General features: G+C 47.6%; 2 protein-coding genes across 2 annotated transcripts in view; both read right to left on the minus strand.

The window, feature by feature from the left end:
* Positions 1-554: 554 nt before the first annotated feature.
* TMEM231 (transmembrane protein 231) overlaps positions 555-22,145 on the minus strand; it is a 63,456-nt gene continuing 41,865 nt past the window's right edge. The window contains exon 7 of the mRNA XM_054533049.2: positions 555-2,548. Coding sequence (XP_054389024.1) covers positions 2,368-2,548 — 181 coding nt within the window. The 3' untranslated portion in view covers positions 555-2,367. The remainder of the gene's footprint in view (positions 2,549-22,145) is intronic.
* On the minus strand, positions 4,277-20,347 carry LOC134759401 (transmembrane protein 231-like). Its single transcript, XM_063717786.1, has 4 exons — positions 19,937-20,347; positions 7,766-7,894; positions 7,291-7,434; positions 4,277-5,216 (listed from the first exon to the last, which is right to left on the minus strand). Exons 2-4 carry the CDS (start codon positions 7,859-7,861, stop codon positions 4,839-4,841), a joined length of 618 nt encoding a protein of 205 aa, XP_063573856.1. The 5' UTR covers positions 7,862-7,894; positions 19,937-20,347; the 3' UTR covers positions 4,277-4,838.

Raw genomic sequence — 22,145 nt, forward strand, 5'->3', positions numbered from 1 at the left:
GGACGCAAAGAGAGAGAATTGCTTTAATAAACTTCAAGATGGGCACTCAGTGGGGCATTAGACACCTCACCTGCTTTGGCAGAAACTGGACTAATCATTTGGAAGAATCAGGGATTTCTCTCCCACAAAACAAATTCAATAATTATCTCAAATATGACTTATCTATGGCTTCAGCTCAGTTGATAAAATCCTGTGTATTTCTTACCTTTCTTCCTCCTGCAACTATGCTGTGTGGTTCAGTTTCAGAAGCTACCAACATATGATCTGTAAATAATTTGATATTCACCAGACACAGTTGTAATTTTCCAACCCGCGGCTCCCATATGCCATGTGGATTCCACTAAAAACTAATATACTTGGGATTGGACCAGGAAACTTTTGCCAAAGAGCTAACAAAAGCTCCAAGGTCTTTGGGCAGAGCCCTGGCAAAGCAAGGCTGCTGGTGAGTAACTCGGAGAAGTGTGCTCAACTTCAGCCCTCCCTATTCTTTCTCACTCCAAAGCCCTGCTTCAAAAATAGCTAATACAACCTTCCATGTTGAACATTTTAATTAGAAAGCCACAGAACATAATGGATTCTTTATACAAGTTTTGCATTCAAATAATTTAATAAAATGCAAACCAAAGTTTATACGTATCTTTAGCCATCCTTCCATGTTTCATTACCTTTCGGGGATTTAAACCACAAAAAATTTTTCATTTCAGTCTCAAGAGACGGGGCACACTGGCTCATGCCTATATTCCTGGCACTTTGGGAGGCTGAGACAGGAGGATTGCCTGAGGTCGGAAGTTCAAGACCAGCCTGGGCAACATAGTGAGAACCCCCATCTATAAAAATAAATAAATCTCAAGAAAAAAATTTAGGCATCTAAAATAGCCTGAATATTAAAAAAAGACAAGGGAGTCAGTGTTAGGGAATTCCTCTGCTTGAATACTTGAAAATAGCTTTGTTTCCAAAACTGTTTTTAGTAAGCCTAAAGGAGCACTAAAAATGACAACTGATCTCCAAAGTAAACCGAGGCACACACTGAGGGGTGTGTTTCTGGGTGGGCATGAAGCATGGATCACTGGGGCCATGTCCTTCCAGTGGCAACGACCTGCTTGGGATCAGGAAGCAGCTCCATCTGTTCTTGGAGGAGACTGCACGTGTCCTCAGGAGATCAATGGGCTGAACAAGCCATCTTCCGTGTGCAGAGGCCTCTTCCAGCCATCTCTGCTCCCGCAGACACTTGCTTAGCCACAAGGGTAATCCACTGGACTGCTCGGTATTCTGCTAGTGGCCAGGCTGGACTGGCCTGCCCAGGCCAGCATCCTCTTTACACCCTCACTGCTTCTTGTGTCCTTCTCAAAGCTGCCCGCCCCACTCTGCTGGGCACCCTGTTCCTTAGTCAAGGGAAACGCCAGCCGCTGGGCTTCCTGCTAGCCTTCCAAATAAACTTGTGGTTGTCAGACAGTGGGAGCCAATCCCAACACCAACTCCTGTCGCCCCTGTCCTTTGCAGGAAGGGGGAGGGCTGTCAAGGAGGAGGAGGGCCAAGTGCCCAGGCTGTTGGGTGAGGGCCAGAAAGAACCTGTTGTGACAATGCTTTCTTCTCCCAGTGCTGCTGAGGGGGCTGAGAATGAAACAGTCCCTCTGACTGCCATCCAGGGGCACAGACAGAGGGCAAAACAGGGCAAAGAGCCAGCCACAGTCAGGCAGGGATCCAGGGCTGCTCAGCTGAGCTGATGACAGATGACTGACTGTTGGGCTGAGGGAGGTGGACGGTCCAAGTGTCCTTCCAGGTGTCCTTCAGCGGCCCTCCCTGATGCCTGTGCTAATGCGGCCCTTGCCCTTGGGCCCTGCCCCTCCAGGTCTCCAGTTAAAGGCCTCAGCTCTGGAAATCAAAGCTCTGAATGGGAAATGGAGAAGCCCAGGGGTGCAAAGTGCTAGTGATTGGCATGTTCGTCACAAGAGAGCCCTGAAAAGAGTAAGAGTGGCTCACAATAGAAGGAAGAAATGCACAGTGTGTTCCTCAGTTCAACAGAGGAAAAGTCTCTGCTTGACCAGAGATGGGACTCTTTCCAAGATGTCTGAACTGACTGCAATTTTCTCCTGAAATTCAACGCTAAGGCAAAGAAGAAAAACCCAAAAAGCTAATTATAGCCTCCAGGAACTCTCAGACCTTTCCACAAACTAGTCCCTGACAATTCTGCAGGAGCTCTGAAGATACGGAACTTGTGTAGAGCAAAACTGGAAAGAACTGCTGTCTCTGAGGGAAAAGCACACAAGCCCGCATGTGTCCGCTGGGCTCTTTCAAAAGGTCCTAAGATGTTCCCAGAAGATGACAATGAGGCAGCCACGTTCTGCTGAGTCTTCAGAAACGGCCTTTCTAGGATAAGTGCTCCTTACACACTTCTCCCCGGGGCGTCGCTGTCACAGGAATGGTGGTCACCACCTGATTCTGAAACACGAAGATCTTGATTCTTTCAAACACCCAGAGGAAGATAAGCAGGATGCTGACATACTGCACCCAGGTGAACTTTACCATCTTCCAGAATCCTGGCTGATAAGGACAGTTAAAGAGCTGAGGACCACATGGTATAAGTGAAAGTAAACTAAGGTTTAGGCCAGACAGGATATGGCAAGAATATTTCAAATACTCTTAAGATGAAAGAAATAATAAAAGATTATTAAAAAATAAATATGGATGATTCTGACTTAGAAGAATGGCTCAGAAAGAAATATGAACAGGAAATGATTTCCCCCCTGTATAAAGAGCAGACATAGTCATTTATGTGGAGATACAGTGCTGTAGCAATTTCCAATCAAAGGCTCCCACATCTGTTTCTGCTGGGGACAACTTTGGAATCTTTCCTTTTTGGAAGTTGAGTTACCACTGCCTCTCTAACAGAAAGATATGATATGGTTTCCACAGGGTATTGGATGACAACATTAATCACAAATGGAGTTTCATAGCTCTGCCCACCAGCCAGATGAAGTTGGGGTCATTCAGGATGGTGGCAACTGCAATACAATCATTAACCATTAATCCATGATGGGGCAGCCTATTGGCAAAATATATTGAGGGCTATAAGAATATTATTATTTTTTTTTTGAGACGTAGTTTCGCTCTTGTTGCCCAGGCTGGAGTGCAATGGCGTGATCTTGGCTCATTGCAACCTCCACCTCCCGGGTTCAAGCAATTCTCCTGCCTCAGCTTCCTAAGTAGCTGGGATTACAGGCAGGCGCTACCACACCCAGCTAAATTTGTATTTTTAGTAGAGATGGGGTTTCTCCATGTTGGTCAGGCTGGTCTCGAACTCCCGACCTCAGGTGATCTGCCTGCCTCGGCCTCTCAAAGTGCTGGGATTATAGGCATGAGCCACCATGCTCGGCTATAAGAGTATTATTTTATTCCTGTGGGATATTCTGTACTTCAGAACTGAAAGAAGTCATTTGAAAGCATTAAAAATTGCATGTACAAAGTAGATTAACAAATAATTTGTTAAGATACTCATCAAAAAAGTATTTGATATGGTTTGGCTCTGTGACCCAAATCTCACCTTGAATTGTAACAAACCCCACGGATCAAGGGCAGGACCAGGTGGAGATAACTGAATCATGGGGGCAGTTTCCCCATGCCATTGTCATGATAGTGAGTTCTCACCAGATCTGATGGTTTTATATGGGGCTTCCCCCTTAGCTCTGCTCTCATTCTCTCTTCTGCAGCCCTGTGAAGAGGTGCCTTCCGCCGTGATTGTGAGGCCTACCCAGCCATGCAGAACTCTAAGTCAATTAAACCTCTTTTCTTTATAAATTACCCAGTCTCGGGTATGTCTTTACAGCTGTGTGAGAAACGACTAATACTATATTTATATTAAAATACGTCAAAAACTTGGAAATGCTCATGTGATCATCTACAATTGCTGAATGGCTAACTGAAAGAATAACATGTTGCCACTCTAAATAATATGTTTGTATGGACAAAGTCACGCCTTCTTGTAATCCCAAGGATCTGGGAGGCCAAGGTGGGAGGGTCACTTGAGGCCAGGAGTTTGAGAACAGCTTGGCTAACATATTGAGACCCTCTCTCTACTAAAAAGTAAAAAAAATTAGCTGGCATGGTGGCACGTGCCTGTAGTCCTAGCGGCCCAGGAGGCTGAGGTGAGAGGATCACTGAACCCACAGGAGTTCAAGGTTACAATCAGCTATGATTACAGCACTGCACTCCAGCCTGAGCATCAGAGCAAGACCGTGTGTCTCTTCAAGAAAAAAAAAATTAGAACTTTGTAGCAGTGTGGGGAAATACTTTTATTACATGGAAATACAAATAATTTGGATGCCAAAGTGTTTCAACACTATCATAATAAATATATTTTTTAAATCCACATAAGAATAAAGAGTGAAAAAAGTAAAGAAAAACATCGATTTCTTGGGTCGTGCTTTTTAGTTTTGTTTTAGAATTCTCTTTTTTAGTTTTGTTTTAGAATTCTCTTTATTATTATAAAAATGCTGCTAATGTATGACATAAAATCAGAAAGCAATACTGGATTTGCAGTCACCCCCCTTGTGAAATGTTTGTGTATAGTCTCCATGATGTCTGGTTGCCAAGTAACACTGTAGATGCCTTTACAGACAACCTCAGCCACCGACCAGCCAAACATGCCGAGTTAACACATGCTATGGCCTAGAGCTCTGTAAGGAATGAGCACACTGTGCCTTCTGGCAGGAAGCAGAGGCACTCCTGTTCTGCTCGACTGCTAATGTGCGGAGAGTCACCCACGTTCTCTGTTTTTCTCTGAAAAGCATGAACAGCAATTTGTCTTTGGCATCTGTTACAGGTGTGGTATGGGGAACAACTCAGTTAGGCTTACATTTTTTAAAAAGGAAACCCATCAAGCCAGTGGTGGGATAATGATGGCATTTAACCATCACTAACCTGCTGGACCATGGGATGCTGGAGGGGTGGGGGTGGTCCCAGGTCTGAAGATCAGGACAAAAAAGACAAATCCTGGACAGCATATTTGCTTCCATCGTTGAGCATTCACGGGTTTTGACATTTTCATCACAAGGGTTCCAGTTCTGCTTGTCTCTGTTGCCCCCACTAACCTTGAAAGTCCTGAGCAGCGGCTGAATGAGCTCTACCTGTGACTCACCGTTCCTCTCCTGGTAGGCAGCAATAACATGGGTGAGGTCGTAGTCATAGGCAAAGGGGCTGGTCCCGTTGATGACGGATATCTGGGACACGGGAGGAGGATGTGGTGTGAGCACCTGGGAGGCTCCTCCTCTTTTCCTTCACCCTTCTGCCCACCCAGGCTGGTCCCACAGCTGGTCCCCCTCTTGTTCTTGGTGGCCTACTGCAGCATCAATAATCTTCTCTTCAAAGATGAATAAACTCTCTTGCAACAATTTAAGCCCATTTACTCTGTCCTTCCTTCTGTGGGGATGAAAATAAGTGGTCAGTGTCCATGTTTTATACGTTTTAAAGCTATTTATAAAATCTCTCTCAGCTGGATGTCATGGCTCATGCCTGTAATCCCAGCAATCTGGGAGGCTGAGGCAGGAGGACTGCTTGAGAGGACAGAAGTTCAAGACCAGCCTGGGCAACATAAAGACCCCATCTCTACCAAAAAAAAAAAAAAAAAAAAAAAAAATTCCAATAAACTAGGCATTGTGGTGCCTCCAGTCCTAGCTTCCAGGGAGGCTGAGGTGGGTGAACTGCTTGTACCCAGGAGTATGAGGCACAATGAGTCATAGGTAGGCCACTGCACTCCAGCCTGGGCCACAGAGTGAGAGTCTAGTTTTTTTTATTAAAAAGTGGGTACGGGGGCAGGCACAGTGGCTCACACCTGTAATCCCAGCATGTTGGGAGGCCAACGTGAGTGGATCACTTGGGTCCAGGAGTTTGACACCAGCCTGAGAAACATGGCAAACCCTGTCTCTACAAAAAATGTAAAAATTAGCCAGGCGTGGTAGCATGCACCTGTAGTCCCAGCTAGCTACTCAGAAGGCTGAGGTAGGAGGATCATCTGAGCCTGGGGAGGTCAGGGCTGCAGTGAGCCATGATTGCGCCACTGTACTCCAGCCTGGGTGACAAAGGGAAACTCTGTCACAAAAAATAAATAAAATAATAAATGAAATTGTTTTAAAAAAGGTTAGGTGCAGTGGCTCATGTCTGTATTCCCAGTACCCTTGGAGGCTGAGGTGGGAGGATGCCTTATAACTGATAATTTCCCTTTTTCATTTTCCAAAGTACAGCAGCCCAACTTCTATGGTCCCCACTGTGATAAAATAAAGGTGAGGAATGAGTGATTAGATGCATGAGTTCTGGACACAGAAAGTTCCTGGCTCTGTTATACTTTCAAGATTTGAGCCTTTGGGAAAATTAATCACTGTAAGCCCAAGTTTTGTCTTCTCCAAAATGAGTTCATTCTTCAAACAAGCTTCTCTGTGAGCTTACCAAGTGATAGGCAGTGTGCCAGGCATGGATGTGATAGTGTATGAGATGCCGCTGCTGTCAAGGCTGAGGGAGACAACAAATAAACCCAAAAACACATATCCTGAGTAGGCCAGGTGGCAGGAGGGAGAGTCTGGCTGAGGGATGGTGGAGGGAGGGGCTGCTACTCTACAAGCAGGTCAGGGAAGGATGGTGCTTGGCGAGATCTGAACAGGGACCTGAATGGCATGGTCCGATAAGCCACATGGATGCCTGGCAGAGGAAATGGCAAGAGCAAAAGCCCTGAGGTGGCAGCTGCTTCTTGGGTTCAAGGAACAGCAAAAAGGCCAGGGGGGCTGCAAAGTAGCAAGGGGGACAGCAATGGGACCACTGGCTGGAGTGCTGGGAAAGGACAGTGCAGGCAGCTCAGAGGTTGCTGTGATGATTAAAGGAGATGAGACACATAAACCCCTGCACTCAAGGCTGGCATATGTTATGGGTTCAGTAAACTGTCTAGTAGTATTTCTGAAATACTTTACATGAACATTTTACATGATCTCTTGGAAACACACACTCCAAGTATGTGTATGGAAGAGAGAATGTATGTGTGTGTGTGTGCGCGTGTGCACATGTGTACCTAAAAGCAATAAACAATTTAGTTATTCAACAAACACAGATTTTTTCTCTCTCTCCCTCTAGGTGTAAATACAGGTGTATCTTCATAGTCTGAAAAGACTTCATGGCAAGAATTCCTTAGAAGGCCCCTTGAAAGCCACCCACAGAGAAATATTTCTACTTTTTATTCCCCTCTTCAAAGAATTTGACGAACAGTAACACACAGAAACAAAAGAGCTGGACAATGAGAAGCGCCCTTACATTGTATCGGGCATCTAGGCCACCACAGCTCATCGGCTGCTTCTGCTGCAGCCTCAGGTCTCCGTTCACGTATAATGGAGATCCCGGGACAGGAAAGGAGGACTGGAGAAATGCCATGCTCTGCATCACGAGGGTCGCCATCCTCTGAAATCATTAGAAGGACCAACAATACCAACCGCCATCAGATCTGAAGGGCTCTGGGTGCTAAGAGTCACCTGTCTTAGCTGAAACCTAAGAGGCCCTCACATACCTAGCGTAGCCATGCAGGAAACACTGCCTAGAACCTTCTGAGCTATTAATAGCCCATTATCGGTTAATATGACTAGTGAAAACCATTCGATTGGCCTAAGTTAAATCCCAAACTACATGGGGAAGAGGGCCTGCTACAGTGTGGGTCTTCTAGAAATCAGAAGAAGGACTCTGGTCTATTAAAAAGACACAAGGGAGAGGACAGCCTCCCAGCGGACTGACTCACGTGTAATTGATAGGAGAAAGTCAGGATGAGCTGCACACCGAGAACGTGCTCCGTGGACTGCAGGGGCAGCTCCAGCTTGAAATGTAACATGTCCATCTTCCCATCCTGGTTCCTGTCTTCTTCTCTAGTCTAGGAAACCCAAACAGGGCCAGCAGCCCTGGTCACTAATGAGTCTGGGAGGAATCCACATCACTTCTGTACATACACAATGACCCGCTGTCCTGCTGTACACAAAAGAAAGAGGCATTATCTCCCCCACTAAAAGAAAGAGAAAAATAGACAGGTGTAGGTGCATTAATACTGGGGAAAGAGGCACAAAGTGCATGGCCCCTGAACTTCATATCTGAGTCTTTCAAATGTTCACTGGACAAAATAAATGGGAACTTGAAGTGGCGATAACAAGACAAGAAACATGTGAATAGCATTTGTCTCATTTGATCTTTTTTTTAAAAAATTTTTAAATTTTATTTTTTTAAAGAGGTTCTCCCTATGTTGCCTAGGCTGGTCTTGAACTCCTGTGGTCAAGGGATCCTCCTGCCTTGGCCTCCCAAAGTGCTAAGATTACAGGGGTGAGCCACCACGCCCAGTCAGATCATATCTTGTTTGTTTTGTACTGGTGTTTTTTTTTTCTTTTGCATAAACATGCCTGGATTTGTATGGAAAATTTAAATAGTGTATCAGAATTGTCCTCTATGCCTCTAGAAGCAACTTTTTAAAATAGAAAAACACCTAATCCTAATCATTATGCATTCCCCCAACAAACTCAACAGAAAATTCCCAAGCTCTAGTTACACATTCTGAAACCACAAGTGTCTTTGCTTCAGATTCTTGATGTTGGATCTCATCTCATCATTCGTGTGAGGACCTGAAAGCCTTGTGCATCTTTTAGTAGCAATCAATGAAATGGAAAAGGAAGCTATGTCAAATCAGCAAAGCATTAAACCACATCTGTAAGATAAATTATGGGCATGAAAGTAAGGAAAAGAAACAGATCTGTGGAAGAAAAAAAGACAAATTATAGCTCATGAAGCATATGTAGGCAGTAAAAAAAAAAATTGGTATCCACTCCCACCATCCAGTCTGACCTCATAGTGATCCTAAAATGATCAGCAGGAAAAGATGGTTACTGAAAAGTGATTGCTGCTGACATGATCCCTCTGCACAACTCTGGATCTTTTTGCTACAAGTGATCCTTTCCCACCGTAGGTTCCCAGAAGGATTCTACTATGGTGTAGCAGCATTCCAATCTGGATCCCCCTTCTACTGATTCATTTTGATTCCCACCATTAATATTATGTGAGGAAAATAATTTTTGTACTTTTTTGGGCTAATAAAGTCATTTGAGATGAAGAAATCTCAGTTTTCAGAAACTTTCAATTATTTATTTCCTTCTAGACAATAATGTCCTTATTGTAGGTCTTGTTTTAGAGAAACCTCCCTCCCTTTTCTCCTGGATACTTCCTCTCTGCCCTGTTTCATCAGCTTCGGGGAGGGATATCTGCTACCCGGGCTGATGATCAAGTTACTGAGGCAATGACGGACTAGTCATTATGGGTAGGATGAAAACAGCCTGCCTTGTCTTCCTGTGGATTTTCTTCAATTGGGATCTGGGTAGACAATGTTGTGTAACTCTCTGTGACGGATCCACGCCTTCCGGATCTTTAGGGTTGGACAGGAAGTAAAGATCACATTTCTCAACTTGCAACAGAGGATAGTGGCCAGGAGACAACTGCCAGATTCCAACACACTGTGGGGCGGGGAGAGAAACTCATTTCATTTGATCTTTACAATAAATGTTAAGCCCCAGGTAGGCAGAACAAGTATTTTCCCATTACACAGATGAGAAAATCATGGGTGAGGGAGGTTAGGGCATTTATCAGAGGTACAGCAAGTAATGGTGAAGACAGAATTTCAGATCAGGTCTTTGACTTCAAATGTGGTATCCTTTCCAGGACTAAAATATCCAGACTTACTTATTTATTTATTTATTTTTGAGACGGAGTCTCGCTCTGTTGCCCAGGCTGGAGTGCGGTGGCATGGTCTCAGCTCACTGCAACCTCCGCCTCCTGGGTTCAAGCAATTCTCCTGCCTCAGTCTCCCGAGTAGCTGGGATTACAGGCACCTGCCACTTTGCCCGGCTAATTTTTTTGTATATTTAGTAGAGATGGGGTTTCACCATGTTGGCCAGGCTGGTCTCGAACTCCTGACCTCGTGATCCACCTGCCTTGGCCTCCCAAAGTGCTGGGATTACAGGTGTGAGCCACCGCACCCGGCCAGATTTATTTAAAAATTCAAAAAGAAGACAGTGGGTTGGAGAAGTCTTTTTGCAAAACGGCAGCACCAGGCATCAAAGTCTGTATACTTGCCTGTGTGCATAATTCCGCTCCAAGTTGAGAGAGGGCTGAGATGTGGCTCAGCACCATCAATAGTGTCTACTTGTTAAATTCACTCATTAATCTGCTATGAACTTTTTGAGGCCCTACAGGCACTATTTCAGATGATGAGAATATAATCTAAACAAAACAGACAAAGTCTCCATCCTAATGGAGCTTATGTTCCCAACCAAGAAGAGAGAAAATAGATTAATAAATATGCAACAATATCAAATAGTGATGAGTGCCACAGAGAAAAACAAGGCAGGCTAAAATGAAAGAATAATGAAGGTAGAATTTAACGGAAAGTTTTACAGAAAATATTCAGGATGACCTGACTTGTTGGAGACCTGAAGGAAGCGAGGTAATGAGGTGATGGGGTGCAGCAATGTCTTAGGGAAGAAAGATCTAGATTCACCAAGTGCATGTGCTCTAGGTGCCCATGGGGCCAGAAGAGTTGGCAGAATGGGTGAGAGGGAGAGCAGGACGGAGACAGGGGACAGAGAAGTGAGGACACAAAGGGTGTGTCTCCCAAAAACAACCTGTCACTAAGCTAGACTCTCACCCCTATGGGCTAGCAAGGGTTGGCTATGTTATCACTTGGCCCACTGAAGAAATCAATTAGTTAATTCCATTTAGTTGAAAGTGAGCCTAACATATGTGCAACAGCTACAAAGGCAGGCATTCAAAGGCTACTACTTCCTCAACACAAACTCCAGGTCACTATCTAACCTCCCACTGGTGCCTGGCCAAGAGAATTCACAAAGGATACAACCACTTCACACCTATGAGGTATATGCAGGATTTGAAACAATTGTTATATCTATGGATTGTCCCATGTGATCCCTCCATATATCCCAGGAGAGAGTTGGCTACTCTCATGCCCAGCATATGGATAGATAAATTGAGGCTGAACAAACGAACTACTGCTCTTCCTCCACCAATGAAAAAAGCCACCTTTAGTCAATAGTGTCAATCAGAGATTGAGGGCAGGATTCTTGGTCCTCAAGATTTCAGGCCCCACCTCTTCCACAACAAACCCATATCCTCTTGCAGCTTCTTTCCCGGCTGCCATTAGGCCAGGAGCTATTCCTGCCTTTCGCTGCCCAGAGACGCACCCTCCCTGGCTGGCAGCAGCTCCAGAGGGAGCAGTGCCTGCATCTGGATACTGCTCCTCCCTAACAAGTGTGCACCTGCCAGAGCTCTGGCGCCCACACAAATCCCTCCTGCCTGGGCAGCTACTGTGGCCCCTGGCTCAGTCAAGAGTAGCCTGGCCTCCCAGCTGAGGCCCCCTGTCCACCATCCACCGCCAGCTCATCCCCAAGCCACAGCACAGCACCATGCTTCTCTTCCAAAGCAGAAAGACCATCTTCTACCCCAGGTCCTCACCTGCCACTCCCAAATCAATCTGACCCTCTGACCACCCCAACACCTAGTCTACAGAAAGTTCTATGATGGCATCAGGAATTCACTGGTCCAAAGCAAACAAATGGGATGCAAACCTGCCTCCAAGAACTCAGGTTAAGACAGGGTATGGTGGCTCCCACCTGTAATCCCAGCACTTTGGGAGGCCGAGGCAGGTGGATCACCTGAGGTCAGGAGTTTGAGACCAGCCTGGCCAATATGGTGAAGCCCCATCTCTACTATTAATAATAATAATAAAAATTAGCTAGGTGTGGTGGTGCGTGGCTGTAGTCCCAGTTACTCGGGAGGCTGAGGCAGGAGAATCACTGGAACCTGGGAGGCAGAGGTTGCAGTGAGCTAAGATTGTGCCACTGCACTGGAACCTGGGCGACAGACTGAGACTCTGTTCCCCACCAAAAAAAAGCCAACAATAACAAAAATTAGCTGGGCATAGTGGCACACTCCTGTAATCCCAGCCACTTGGGAGGCTGAGGAAGGAGAATTGGTTGAATCCAGGAGGTGAACTGGTTGAATCCGGGAGGCGGAGGTTGCAGTAAGCCAAGATCACACCACCACTGCCCTCCAGCCTGGGCAACAAAGCGAGACTCTGTCTCAAAAAACAAAGAACTCAGATTAGTCACCACTGGCTGCTGGCTGCCCCCACTGATGTGAGACCACACCCCGGACTCCTGCTGTGGAAGGCTTCTGCTGAAGCTGTGAAAAGCACTGCTTTTTGCAGTAATTCAAGGCACTGCTGGAGCCTGGCTTCTTACTGACTGACCCATAACCATCGGGGCAGTGACCTAGGAGGCAGGGCCCTGATCTGCCAGAAATACATGAAGCTGGAAACTTCCAGAAAAATGGGTCTGGACACAGGTGTGCCAACCAACTACTAAGGGCTGAACTGTGTGCACCACAGATTCCCAAGTTAAATATGATAGGGCTGTGGCCTTACAAGAGGAAGAGATTTCAATCTCCTGATATCTCTCTCTCTGCTATGTGAGGACATAGAAGGCACCCAACTCCCAGTCAGAACCCAACCATGCTGGCACCCTTATCTCAGACTTCCAGCCTCCAGAACTGAGGAAACAATGTGTGTGTGTGTGTGTGTGTGTGTGTGTGTGTGTGTGTGTGTGTGTGTTCTAGAGACATGGTCCGTGTGTGTGTGTGTGTGTGTGTGTGTGTGTGTGTGTGTGTGTGTGTGTGTGTGTGTGTGTGTGTGTGTGTGTGTGTTCTAGAGACATGGTCCCTCTCCGTTGCCCAGGCTGGAATGCAGTGCTCAATCATAGCTCACTGCACCCTTGAACTCCTGGCCTCAAGCAATCCTCCCATCTTGGTCTCCCAAGATGCTGGCATTACAGGTGTGAGCCACAAGGCCAGCCAATGTCTGGTTTTTTTTTTCTTTTTTTTGAGACAGAGTTTCGCTCTTGTTGCCCAGGCTGTAGTGCAGTGGTGCCATCTCGGCGCACTGCAACCTCTGCCTCCCAGGTTCAAGCGATTCTCCTGTCTCAGCCTCCCGAGTAGCTGGGATTACAGGCATGTGCCACCACAGCTGGCTAATTTTTTGTATTTTTAGTAGAGACGGAGTTTCACCATGTTGGCCAGGCTGGTCTCAAACTCCTGACCTCAGGTGATCTGCCCGTCTCAGCCTCCCAAAGTGCTGGGATTACAGGTGTGAGCCACTGTGCCCAGTCCATGGCTGGTCTCCAACTACTGGCCATGTGTGGGAACAGGTACCTGAGGTCTTGGCTTCTCTGTGGTCCTAGCTACTGGGGAGGCTGAGGCAGGAGGATTGTGTGAGCCCAGAAGTTCAAGGTTACAGTGAGCTATGATCACATCATTGCATGACACTACACAAAATCACTAAACAACAGAGCAAGACCCCATGTCTTTAAAAAAGAAAAAACAAAAACAAAAACAAAAAAAGGCTGGGAGTGGTGGCTCACGCCTATAATCCTAGCACTTTGGGAGGCCGAGGTGGGAGGATCATTTGAGCTCAGGAGTTCAAGACCAGACTGGGCCACATAGGGAGAACCTGTCTCTACAAAAAATAAAAAATAAAAAACTAGCTGGGCATGGTGGCTCACACCTGTGGTCCCAGATACTCAGGAGGCTGAGGTGTGAGAATCACTTGTGCCCAGGAGGTGGAGGCTACAGTGAGCCATGATGGCACCACTGTACTCCAGGCTGGGCAACAGAGTAAGACCTTGTCTCAAATGAATAAAAAATAAAAGAATATAAGGGGAAATGAGACTAAGCACTGTGGTAGAATGGGCGCCAAAAGGTGTTCAAATTCTCATCCCCAAAACCTGTGAATAAGTTACAAGGCAAAAGGTGCTGAAGAAATGGTTTGCTAGACTATTTAACAAAATGAAGAAAATAATTTTTAAAAACCTGTGATTAAATTAAGGATATTTAATCAGCTGTGATTAAAGATCTCACAGTAGGGGGTTACTGTAAATTTTCAAGATGGGTCTAAAGTAATCACAAGTTTCTTTGTGAGAAGGAGACAGGAGGTAGAGTCAGAAAGATTTGAAGATGTTACACTGCTGGATTTGGAGAAGAGGAGGGGACCATGGGCCTAGGAATGCAAGTGGCCTCTAGAAGCTGGTAAAGTCAAGGAAAGAAATTCTTCCTAGAGCCTCTAGAAGGAACACAGTCCCGTTGAACCTTGGTTTTAGCCCAGAGACATCCAATTTGGACTTTTGACCACCAGAAGTAAGAACTATAAGATGACAAAATCAATATGGTTTTAAGTAGCTCAATTTGGGGAACTGATTACAGTAACAATAGCAAACTTATACAAACATTAAGAATTTATTCATTCATCTGTGAATATTTATTTATTTATGAGTCTCACTCTGTCACCTAGGCTGGAGTACAGTGGCACGATCTCAGCTCACTGCAACCTCCGCCTCCTGGGTGCAAGCGATTCTCATGTCTCAGCTTCCTGAGTAGCTGGGATTACAGGCACAAGCCACTACGCCAAACTAATTTTTTTGCATTTTTAGTAGCAATGGGGTTTTGCCATGTTGGCCAGGCTGGTCTCGAACTCCTGACCTCAGGTGATCTGCCCACCTAAGCCTCCCAAAGTGCTGGGATTACAGGCGTGAGCCACTGTGCCCAGTCCATCTGTGAATATTTACAGAGTTCGTTCTATATGCTGGCAACATTGGTGAAAAACAAAGTCTAAGATGCCTGCTCTCAAAGAGCTTATTTCTTTAAGGATGTATTTTCAGACAGATATTGCAGTGAAACAGAACGGACACAGAGAACAAACACAAGCGGTCTATAATGGCTGGCTCCCTGGCCTCTAACCTCCACAGCAGAGTCACCTAACTCCCAACCAAGGCCTCAAGACCAACCTGGCCCCAAATGGCAGCAACAGAAAGAAACTGAGCCAAGTGGGCAGCATGAGGCTCAGCACTCAGCCCTCCTTCCAGCTGGCCCCACTCTCATCTCGTGTTCCAGTGAATGACTGGGTCAACACAGCCAGTTCCTCTGAAGCTGGGGTTCTAAGCAGACCACATGAGTCCTCCTGGGGATTAAGAGTCTTATGTGGTCCTGCAACTCCATGCTGAGGCTGGGCTGCCTTGATACTAATCATTGCCCATCAGCCTGCAGCTCTACCCATTGTCCACTGGGAGACTCCTCTCCTGCCAAACCCCATCTCCCTGCCTGGAGGTCCAACTGTCCCCTCCACTCCTCTCTAACAAGAGGACATGCCCACTGAACTACCAACTGTAGTCAACCACCTCTCTCGGATACTGCCTGCCTGCTCCTCCCTGGTTCTTGGGTGTGCCCGTGGCCTGCCTCACCTCAGTGGTCTCTGGGTCCTAGCCTGAGCAGACTTTGTCCTGATCAGGCTTTCCATCTATTCTCCATGCAAACCAATAAGTCAATGCCACTGGGTACGGGATTTCTTCTTGGGATGATGCAAATATTCTCAAACTGATTGTGGCGATTGTTATACAACTCTCTGAACATACTAAAAACCACTGGACTGTGTACTTTAAAAAAAGTCAGAATTGGCCGGGCATGGTGGCCCACGCCTGTAATCCCAGCACTTTGGGAGGCTGAGGTGGGTGGATCATGAGGTCAGGAATTCAAGACCAGCCTGGCCAAAATGGTGAAACCCTGTCTCTACTAATAACACAAAAATTACCCAGGCACGGTGGTGGGCGCCTATAATCCCAGCTACTGGGGAGGCTGAGACAGAGAAATGCTTGAACCCAGGAGGCAGAAGTTGCAGTGAGCTGAGATCCTGCCACTGCACTCCGGCCTAGACGACAGAGCAAGACTTCGTCTCAAAAAAAAAAAAAAAAAAAAGCCAGGGGCAGTGGCTCACACCTGTAATCCCAGGACTTTGGTAGGCCGAGGCGGGCGGATCACGAGGTCAGGAGATCGAGACCATCCTGGCTAACACGGTGAAACCCCATCTCTAATAAAAATACAAAAAATTAGCCAGGTGTGGTGGCGGGCGCCTGTAGTCCCTGCTACTCAGGAGGCTGAGGCAGGAGAATGGTGTGAACCCAGGAGGCAGAGCTTGCAGTGAGCCGAGATCGCGCTGCTGCACTCCAGCCTGGGCGACAGAGTAAGACTCCGTCTCAAAAAAAAAATAAATAAATAAAAATAAAAGTCAGAATCATTCCGTCTCTGCTCAAAACCCCCCAGTAGAGCCCTCCAGGATCTGCCCTCCCATCCTCCTCTCCCCCTTGCCCACATAGTCCCTCCAGGCACCCTGGACCCCTCAATGTTTCTTCTGTAAGCTCCTGTTTCAGGGCCTCTGAATCTGCTGCTCCCTGGCCTAGAACACTTGCTCTTACCCCAAGAGCTGTTGGCTCATTCCTCACTTCCTTCAGATTTTGACTCCAATATCATCACCATCGAGGGTCTCCCCATCACCCAATGGCAAATGGCACTCCACCCCAGCCACACAGGCTCTGCCACTTCCTACCCTCACCCTCACACTCACAACCAGCTGTTCCAGCCCACAGGTTGGTTGTTTTCTCCCTCCCTCCATTGGAATTAAAGCTCCATGTGGGAAAGGGCTTTGTTTTGTTCACCATGGCATCTTGACCTGGTACCTAGAGAAAAAAAAAGGGGGGCACATGATTGACACTCAGTAAATGTTTGTTGAGTGAATAAATGAGTGGTCCAAATGTGACCCAGTCTTGATTCCAGCAATGACACAAGAAAAATATTCTTGGGTTGTACTTTAATTATCACAAGACCCACTAGGACTTTAGTTTAGTGAAATCTGTATTATCACACAATAAAATCAATCCTGATACCAGAAAAAGATCTGCCTTCCTTGACATTCAGATTCATTAAAAATGACAAAAGAAATCTGAACAACTGGAATAAGGAGGGTTGGGCAGATATTGCGGGTAAAAAAAATCAATCCAAAGCTTCCTGGTAGAAATGAATATTTCAGAGCAATGATTTTGCAATAACAAGTTGGCATAAACTGCAAATAACCTTTTCTGTGGGGCCAAAATATTAACTATGCTTCAGGAAGACAGGCTTTGGTGCCTCAAACAAGATCAGACCTCATGTACCCAATACAGCTATCATTCCAGCTAAAGATGGGATGCAGGTTGATATGGTCTGGCTCTGTGTCCGCACACAAATCTCATATTGAATTGTACTCCCATAATTCCCACGTGTTGTGCAAGGGACCTGGTAGGAGATAACTGAATCACGGTGGCGGTTCCCCCCACCATACTGCTCTCGTGGTAGTAAGTCTCAAGAGATCTGATGGTTTTATCAGGGGTTTCTGATTTTGCATCTTCCTCATTCTCTCTTCGCCTGCTGCCATCCATGGAAGATGGGACTTGCTCCTCCTTGCCTTCCGCGATGATTGTGAGGCTTCCCCAGCCGCATGGAACTGTAAGTCCAATTAAGCCTCTTTCTTTTGTAAGTTGCCCCGTCTTAGGTATGTCTTTACCAGCAGCATGAAAACGGACTAATACACAAGTTATGTATTTACCACCAAATTCTCATCTATTTGGGGTCAAGGGCCACGCCTCCTATCTGCTTATACCTCCAGGTCAGAGCCCGCACTTGGCCAAATGTATACACACTGAATGAATGATCCGTGGTATTCAACACCTTGAAGTTATATATCCATAAAAATAATCTTAAACTCAAGTACACATTGCAGTTTAAAATTTTCAGAACAATTTCTGAGATCAAAACAATTATCATGGATACAGATTCTCTACTTTGATACATTAAAACTATCATCCCAAATCCACTTATCTCAATCTTTTCTTAATGAAATAAAAGGGATCTAAAAGCCAGAAGAGTCAACAGAATATTCAGTTCCAAAGTATCACCCCATATAGGACTGTTAATTAAGAGAGGGTTCAGGTACCCCTACAATGGAGAGATCTGACAGACACCATCTTCACGAAAGGATCAAACTTGTCAACAAAGGTACAAACTGACATCTCTTAAGGTGATCCACAGATAAGTGTACATCACCTATGCAGGTGGCATTCTGAACAAAAAATCTGAGTCTAATAATGAAGAAAATCAGAGGAAGCTAGATTGTAAAACATTCTATGAAACAATTGGCATGGGCCAGGCATGGTGGCTCACGCCTGTAATCCCAACACTTTGAAAGGCCGAGGTGGGTGGATCACTTGAGATCAGGAGTTCCAGACCAGCCTAGCCAACATGGTGAAACCCTGTCTCTACTAAAAAAAAAAAAAAAAAAAAAAAAATTAGCTGGGCATGGTGTACACGCCTGTAATCCCAGCTACTCGGGAGGCTGAGGCAGGAGAATGGTGTGAACCTGGGAGGTGGAGCTTGCAGTGAGCCGAGATCGAGCCACTGCACTCCAGCCTGGGCGATGGAGTGAGACTCCGTCTCAAAAAAAAAAAAAAAAAAAAAAGGCCGGGCGTGCTGGCTCACACCTGTAATCCCAACACTTTGGGAGGCCGAGGCAGGCAGATCACCTGAGGTTGGGAGTTCATGACCAACCTGACCAACATGGAGAAACCCCGTCTCTACTAAAAATACAAAATTAGCCAGGGATGGTGGTGCATGCCTGTAATCCCAGGTACTCCGGAGGCTGTGGCAGGCGAATCGCTTGCATCTAGGAGGCGGAGATTGCAGTGAGCCGAGATAGCGCCATTGCACTCCAGCCTGGGCAAGAACAGCTAAACTCCGTCTCAAAAATAAATAAATAAATAAGGAAACAAAAACAGATTAATCTGGTCCCAGTAGTGCCTCCAGATTGCATGAACATTTCATTTTTCTCACAGGGTCCCCAGAACACCATCAATTTTTTGATATCACTGTCAAAAGTGATCCTAGCACCTTCTGAAATAACGTGAGCTGCCAGATTCTCTATTTCAGGCATGACCACAAGCGAACATCTGCATCTGACCCCAACCTGCCTGATGATCTTACCCACTACTTCACAATCCCGTCCGGGAAAATCCCTGGGCACATAACACTGCAAGTCCCAGGTGTCCGCTGAAAGGCGCCTGGCAGTCGCTGCCCAGGGGATGAGAAATCACAGGTGCCTTGTTTGGAATTAGAGTCTGGAATCTCGTTCCCTCTGCTCTGGTCCCTCATTGTTTATGAAGATCTCAGTCCCCTCTGCTGGGAGCCCCACCTCCCCTTTCAGGGCCACGGGCCCCAGTCTTCTTGCCTTTCAAGGACCACACAAATAACTGTGCCTCCCCTCAAAGCCTTTCTCCTCCTTCCCAGGTGAAGTCCTCTCTCCTCCCTCCAGCTTTCCGGGCACGGAGCGTTCTTCCTGGCATTAGGATTCTGAGCAACCCTCCTAGCAGGCCCAGCTCAAGCCGCAGCGGGGAGGAAGAGTTCAAAGGAAGCTGTGCCAAAGATCTGGAAGGGCGGGTGGAAGACGCGGCAACAGGTGGCACCAGGTCTGGGAAAGAGATTCCTAGAAAGCGGAGCGGGTCTCGGAGGGGGTGGATTTGGCCCCAGGCGCCCGCGATCAGCGAACGAGCGCCCGCGCGGAGGGGCCGGGCTGCAGCCCCCGGGCAAGGGGAGCGCGAGCTCTGACTCCTCAGCCGGGCCGGGCCGGGCCGCTCCGAGTCCCCTCGAAGGAGGCCGGGCGCCGTGGGGCAACCCAGGCATGGCGGGGACCACCGCCTCCCGGGCTCGTGGGGTGCAGCTCGGAAGCTCTAGGCCAAGACCCGCTCGGGTGGCGGCCCCGGGTCCACCTGCGGCCGCTCCCTGCACCTCACGCCCAGCGGGGCTCCGGGGACCCGCCTCAGGGACCGGCGAGGAAGTGACGGGTAAAGGGGTCCGGGAGAGCAGAGGGAACCCCCTCCAGGAGGACAGCGCCCACCCAGCAGGTCAGCGGCACACCGGGGACGCCGCCCGGACTCGGGGCGCCCATAACCCGGCCCACCCGCCGCTGCCGTCGCTCCCCTAGCGCTCCATCCGGTCGCCATTCACCACAGAGTTGAGGGACGAGCTACCGAAGGGCAGCAGCGGGCAGCCACCAGCACCCTCACCACCTCAGCGTCACTCCACCCGAGACCCTCTTCCTCCAATCCCAACAGCGCTGCCAAGTGACCGTTCCCTCCTCCAATGAGAAGGCGCTGCAGCCGGCGGGGGCAGAGCCCCTGACGTTGCGCAGGGCTCGCACAGACCCACCCCCATGGACGCGCGCTACCCTGGCCCCTGCCCGCGAACTGCGCACTCTGCACTGCCCTTCTCTGCAGCGCCCCCTGTAAGAAAGAAGGGAATTGCATGCGGCCCACCCGACCAGAGCTGTGGATTTACCAGGGATCTGACACAGCAGTGATCAGAACAGATTTGTAACGTTGTAGTATCTAGGTCTGGACCCCAATATTTACGAAGTCTTCATGAGTAGAATACGAACATTCTCAGGCCGGGTGTGGTGCCTCACGCCTGTACTCCCAGCACTCTGGGAGGCCGAGGCGGGCGGATCACTTGAGGTCAGGAGTTCGAGATCATCCTGGCCAACATGGTGATACCCCGTCTCTTCCAAAAATACAAAAATTAGCCGGGCGTGGTGGTGCGCGCCGGTATCCCAGCTAGTCGGGAGGCTGAGGCAGGAGAATCGCTTGAATCCGGGAGGTGGAGGTTGCAGTGAGCCGAGATCGGGCCACTGCACTCCAGCCTGGGCGACAGAGTGAGACTCTGTCTCAAAAAACAAACAAACAAAAAAACAAACAGAAAACAAAACACAAGCAAAAAAAAAAAATTCTCTATTTAAACCGGATAGTAAAAAGCCTATTTTTTTTGTTTGTTTTTTTGAGACGGAGTCTCGCTCTGTCGCCCAGGCTGGAGTGCAGTGGCAGGATCTCGGCTCACTGCAAGCTCCGCCTCCCGGGTTCACGCCATTCTCCTGCCTCAGCCTCCTGAGTAGCTGGGACTACAGGCGCCTGCCACCAGGCCCGGTTAATTTTTTGAATTTTTTTTTTTTAGTAGAGACGGGGTTTCACCATGTTAGCCAGGATGGTCTCGATCTCCTGACCTTGTGATCCGCCCGCCTTGGTCTCCCAAAGTGCTGGGATTACAGGCGTGAGCCACCGTGCCTGGCTTTGTAAAAAGCCTATTAAAAGGCTGGTGTGGGACCGGAATGGGAGGGAGGTTGGCCTGTGGATATATAGTCTCTGTACAGTGCAAAGTAGTTGTTTTTGTTGTTGTTTTGAGACAGGGTCTAGCTCTGTCGCCCAGGTTGGAGTGCAGTGGCACGATCTTGGCTCACTGCAGCCTCTGCCTCAAGCAATTCTCATTCCTCAGCGTCCTGAGTAGCTGGGATTACAGGCATGCACCACCATGACCGGCTAATTCTCTAATTCTCTCTCTCTCTCTCTCTCGTGTGTGTGTGTGTGTGTGTGTGTGTAAGAATGGGGTCTCGGCTGGGCACGGTGGCTCACGCCTGTAATCTCAGCACTTTGGGAGGCCGAAGCCGGTTTATCACTTGAGGTCAGGAGTTCGAGACTAGCCTGGCCTACATGGTGAAATCTCCTCTCTACTAAAAATACAAAAATTAGCTGGGCGTGGTGGTGCACGCCTGTAGTCCCAGCTACTCAGGAGGCTGAGGCAGGAGAATCACTTGAACCCGGAAGGCGTAGGTTGCAGTTAGCCAAGGTGGCGCCATTGCACTCCAGCCTGGGCAACAGAGCGAAACTCTGTCTGATTAAAAGAAAAGAAAAGAAAAGAAATTAAAAAAAGAATGGGGTCTCAATGTGTTACCCCAAGCTAATCTCGAACTTGTGCCTCAAACAATCCTCCCTGCCTGAGCTTCTCAAAGTGCTGAGATTACAAGCGTGAGCCACCTTGCCCGGCTGCTACCTAGTTTTAAATACAATAAAAATTTAAAGACCTTCTATTCAATACAACAAAACTGGATCACACTTTTGACTCACCTCCCTTCAGAGATCCCGTTAAAATGTAGGCAGAGAAATTGTAAAAAGGAATAAGCAAGGTCAGGTGTGGTGGCTCAAGCCTGCAATCCCAGCAATTTAGGAGGCCGGGGCAAGAGGATCGCTGGAGCCCAGGAGTTCGAGACTAGCCTGGGCAATATAGCAAGATCCCATCTCTACAAAAAATAGAAAAATTAGCCAGGTGTGGTGGCATATGCC

The sequence above is a fragment of the Pongo abelii genome, chromosome 18, assembly GCF_028885655.2.
Source record: "Pongo abelii isolate AG06213 chromosome 18, NHGRI_mPonAbe1-v2.0_pri, whole genome shotgun sequence".
In the NCBI taxonomy this organism is placed as follows: Eukaryota; Metazoa; Chordata; class Mammalia; order Primates; family Hominidae; genus Pongo; species Pongo abelii.

Bases quoted from the DNA above. Each gene is read 5' to 3' on its own strand.
- LOC134759401 (XM_063717786.1), bottom strand. From the start codon at position 7,861: ATGGACATGTTACATTTCAAGCTGGAGCTGCCCCTGCAGTCCACGGAG. The intron at 7,435-7,765 runs GTGAGTCAGTCC...TAATGATTTCAG, and splicing joins CTTTCTCCTATCAATTACAC to AGGATGGCGACCCTCGTGAT. The intron at 5,217-7,290 runs GTAAGGGCGCTT...CCCGTGTCCCAG, and splicing joins GCCTAGATGCCCGATACAAT to ATATCCGTCATCAACGGGAC.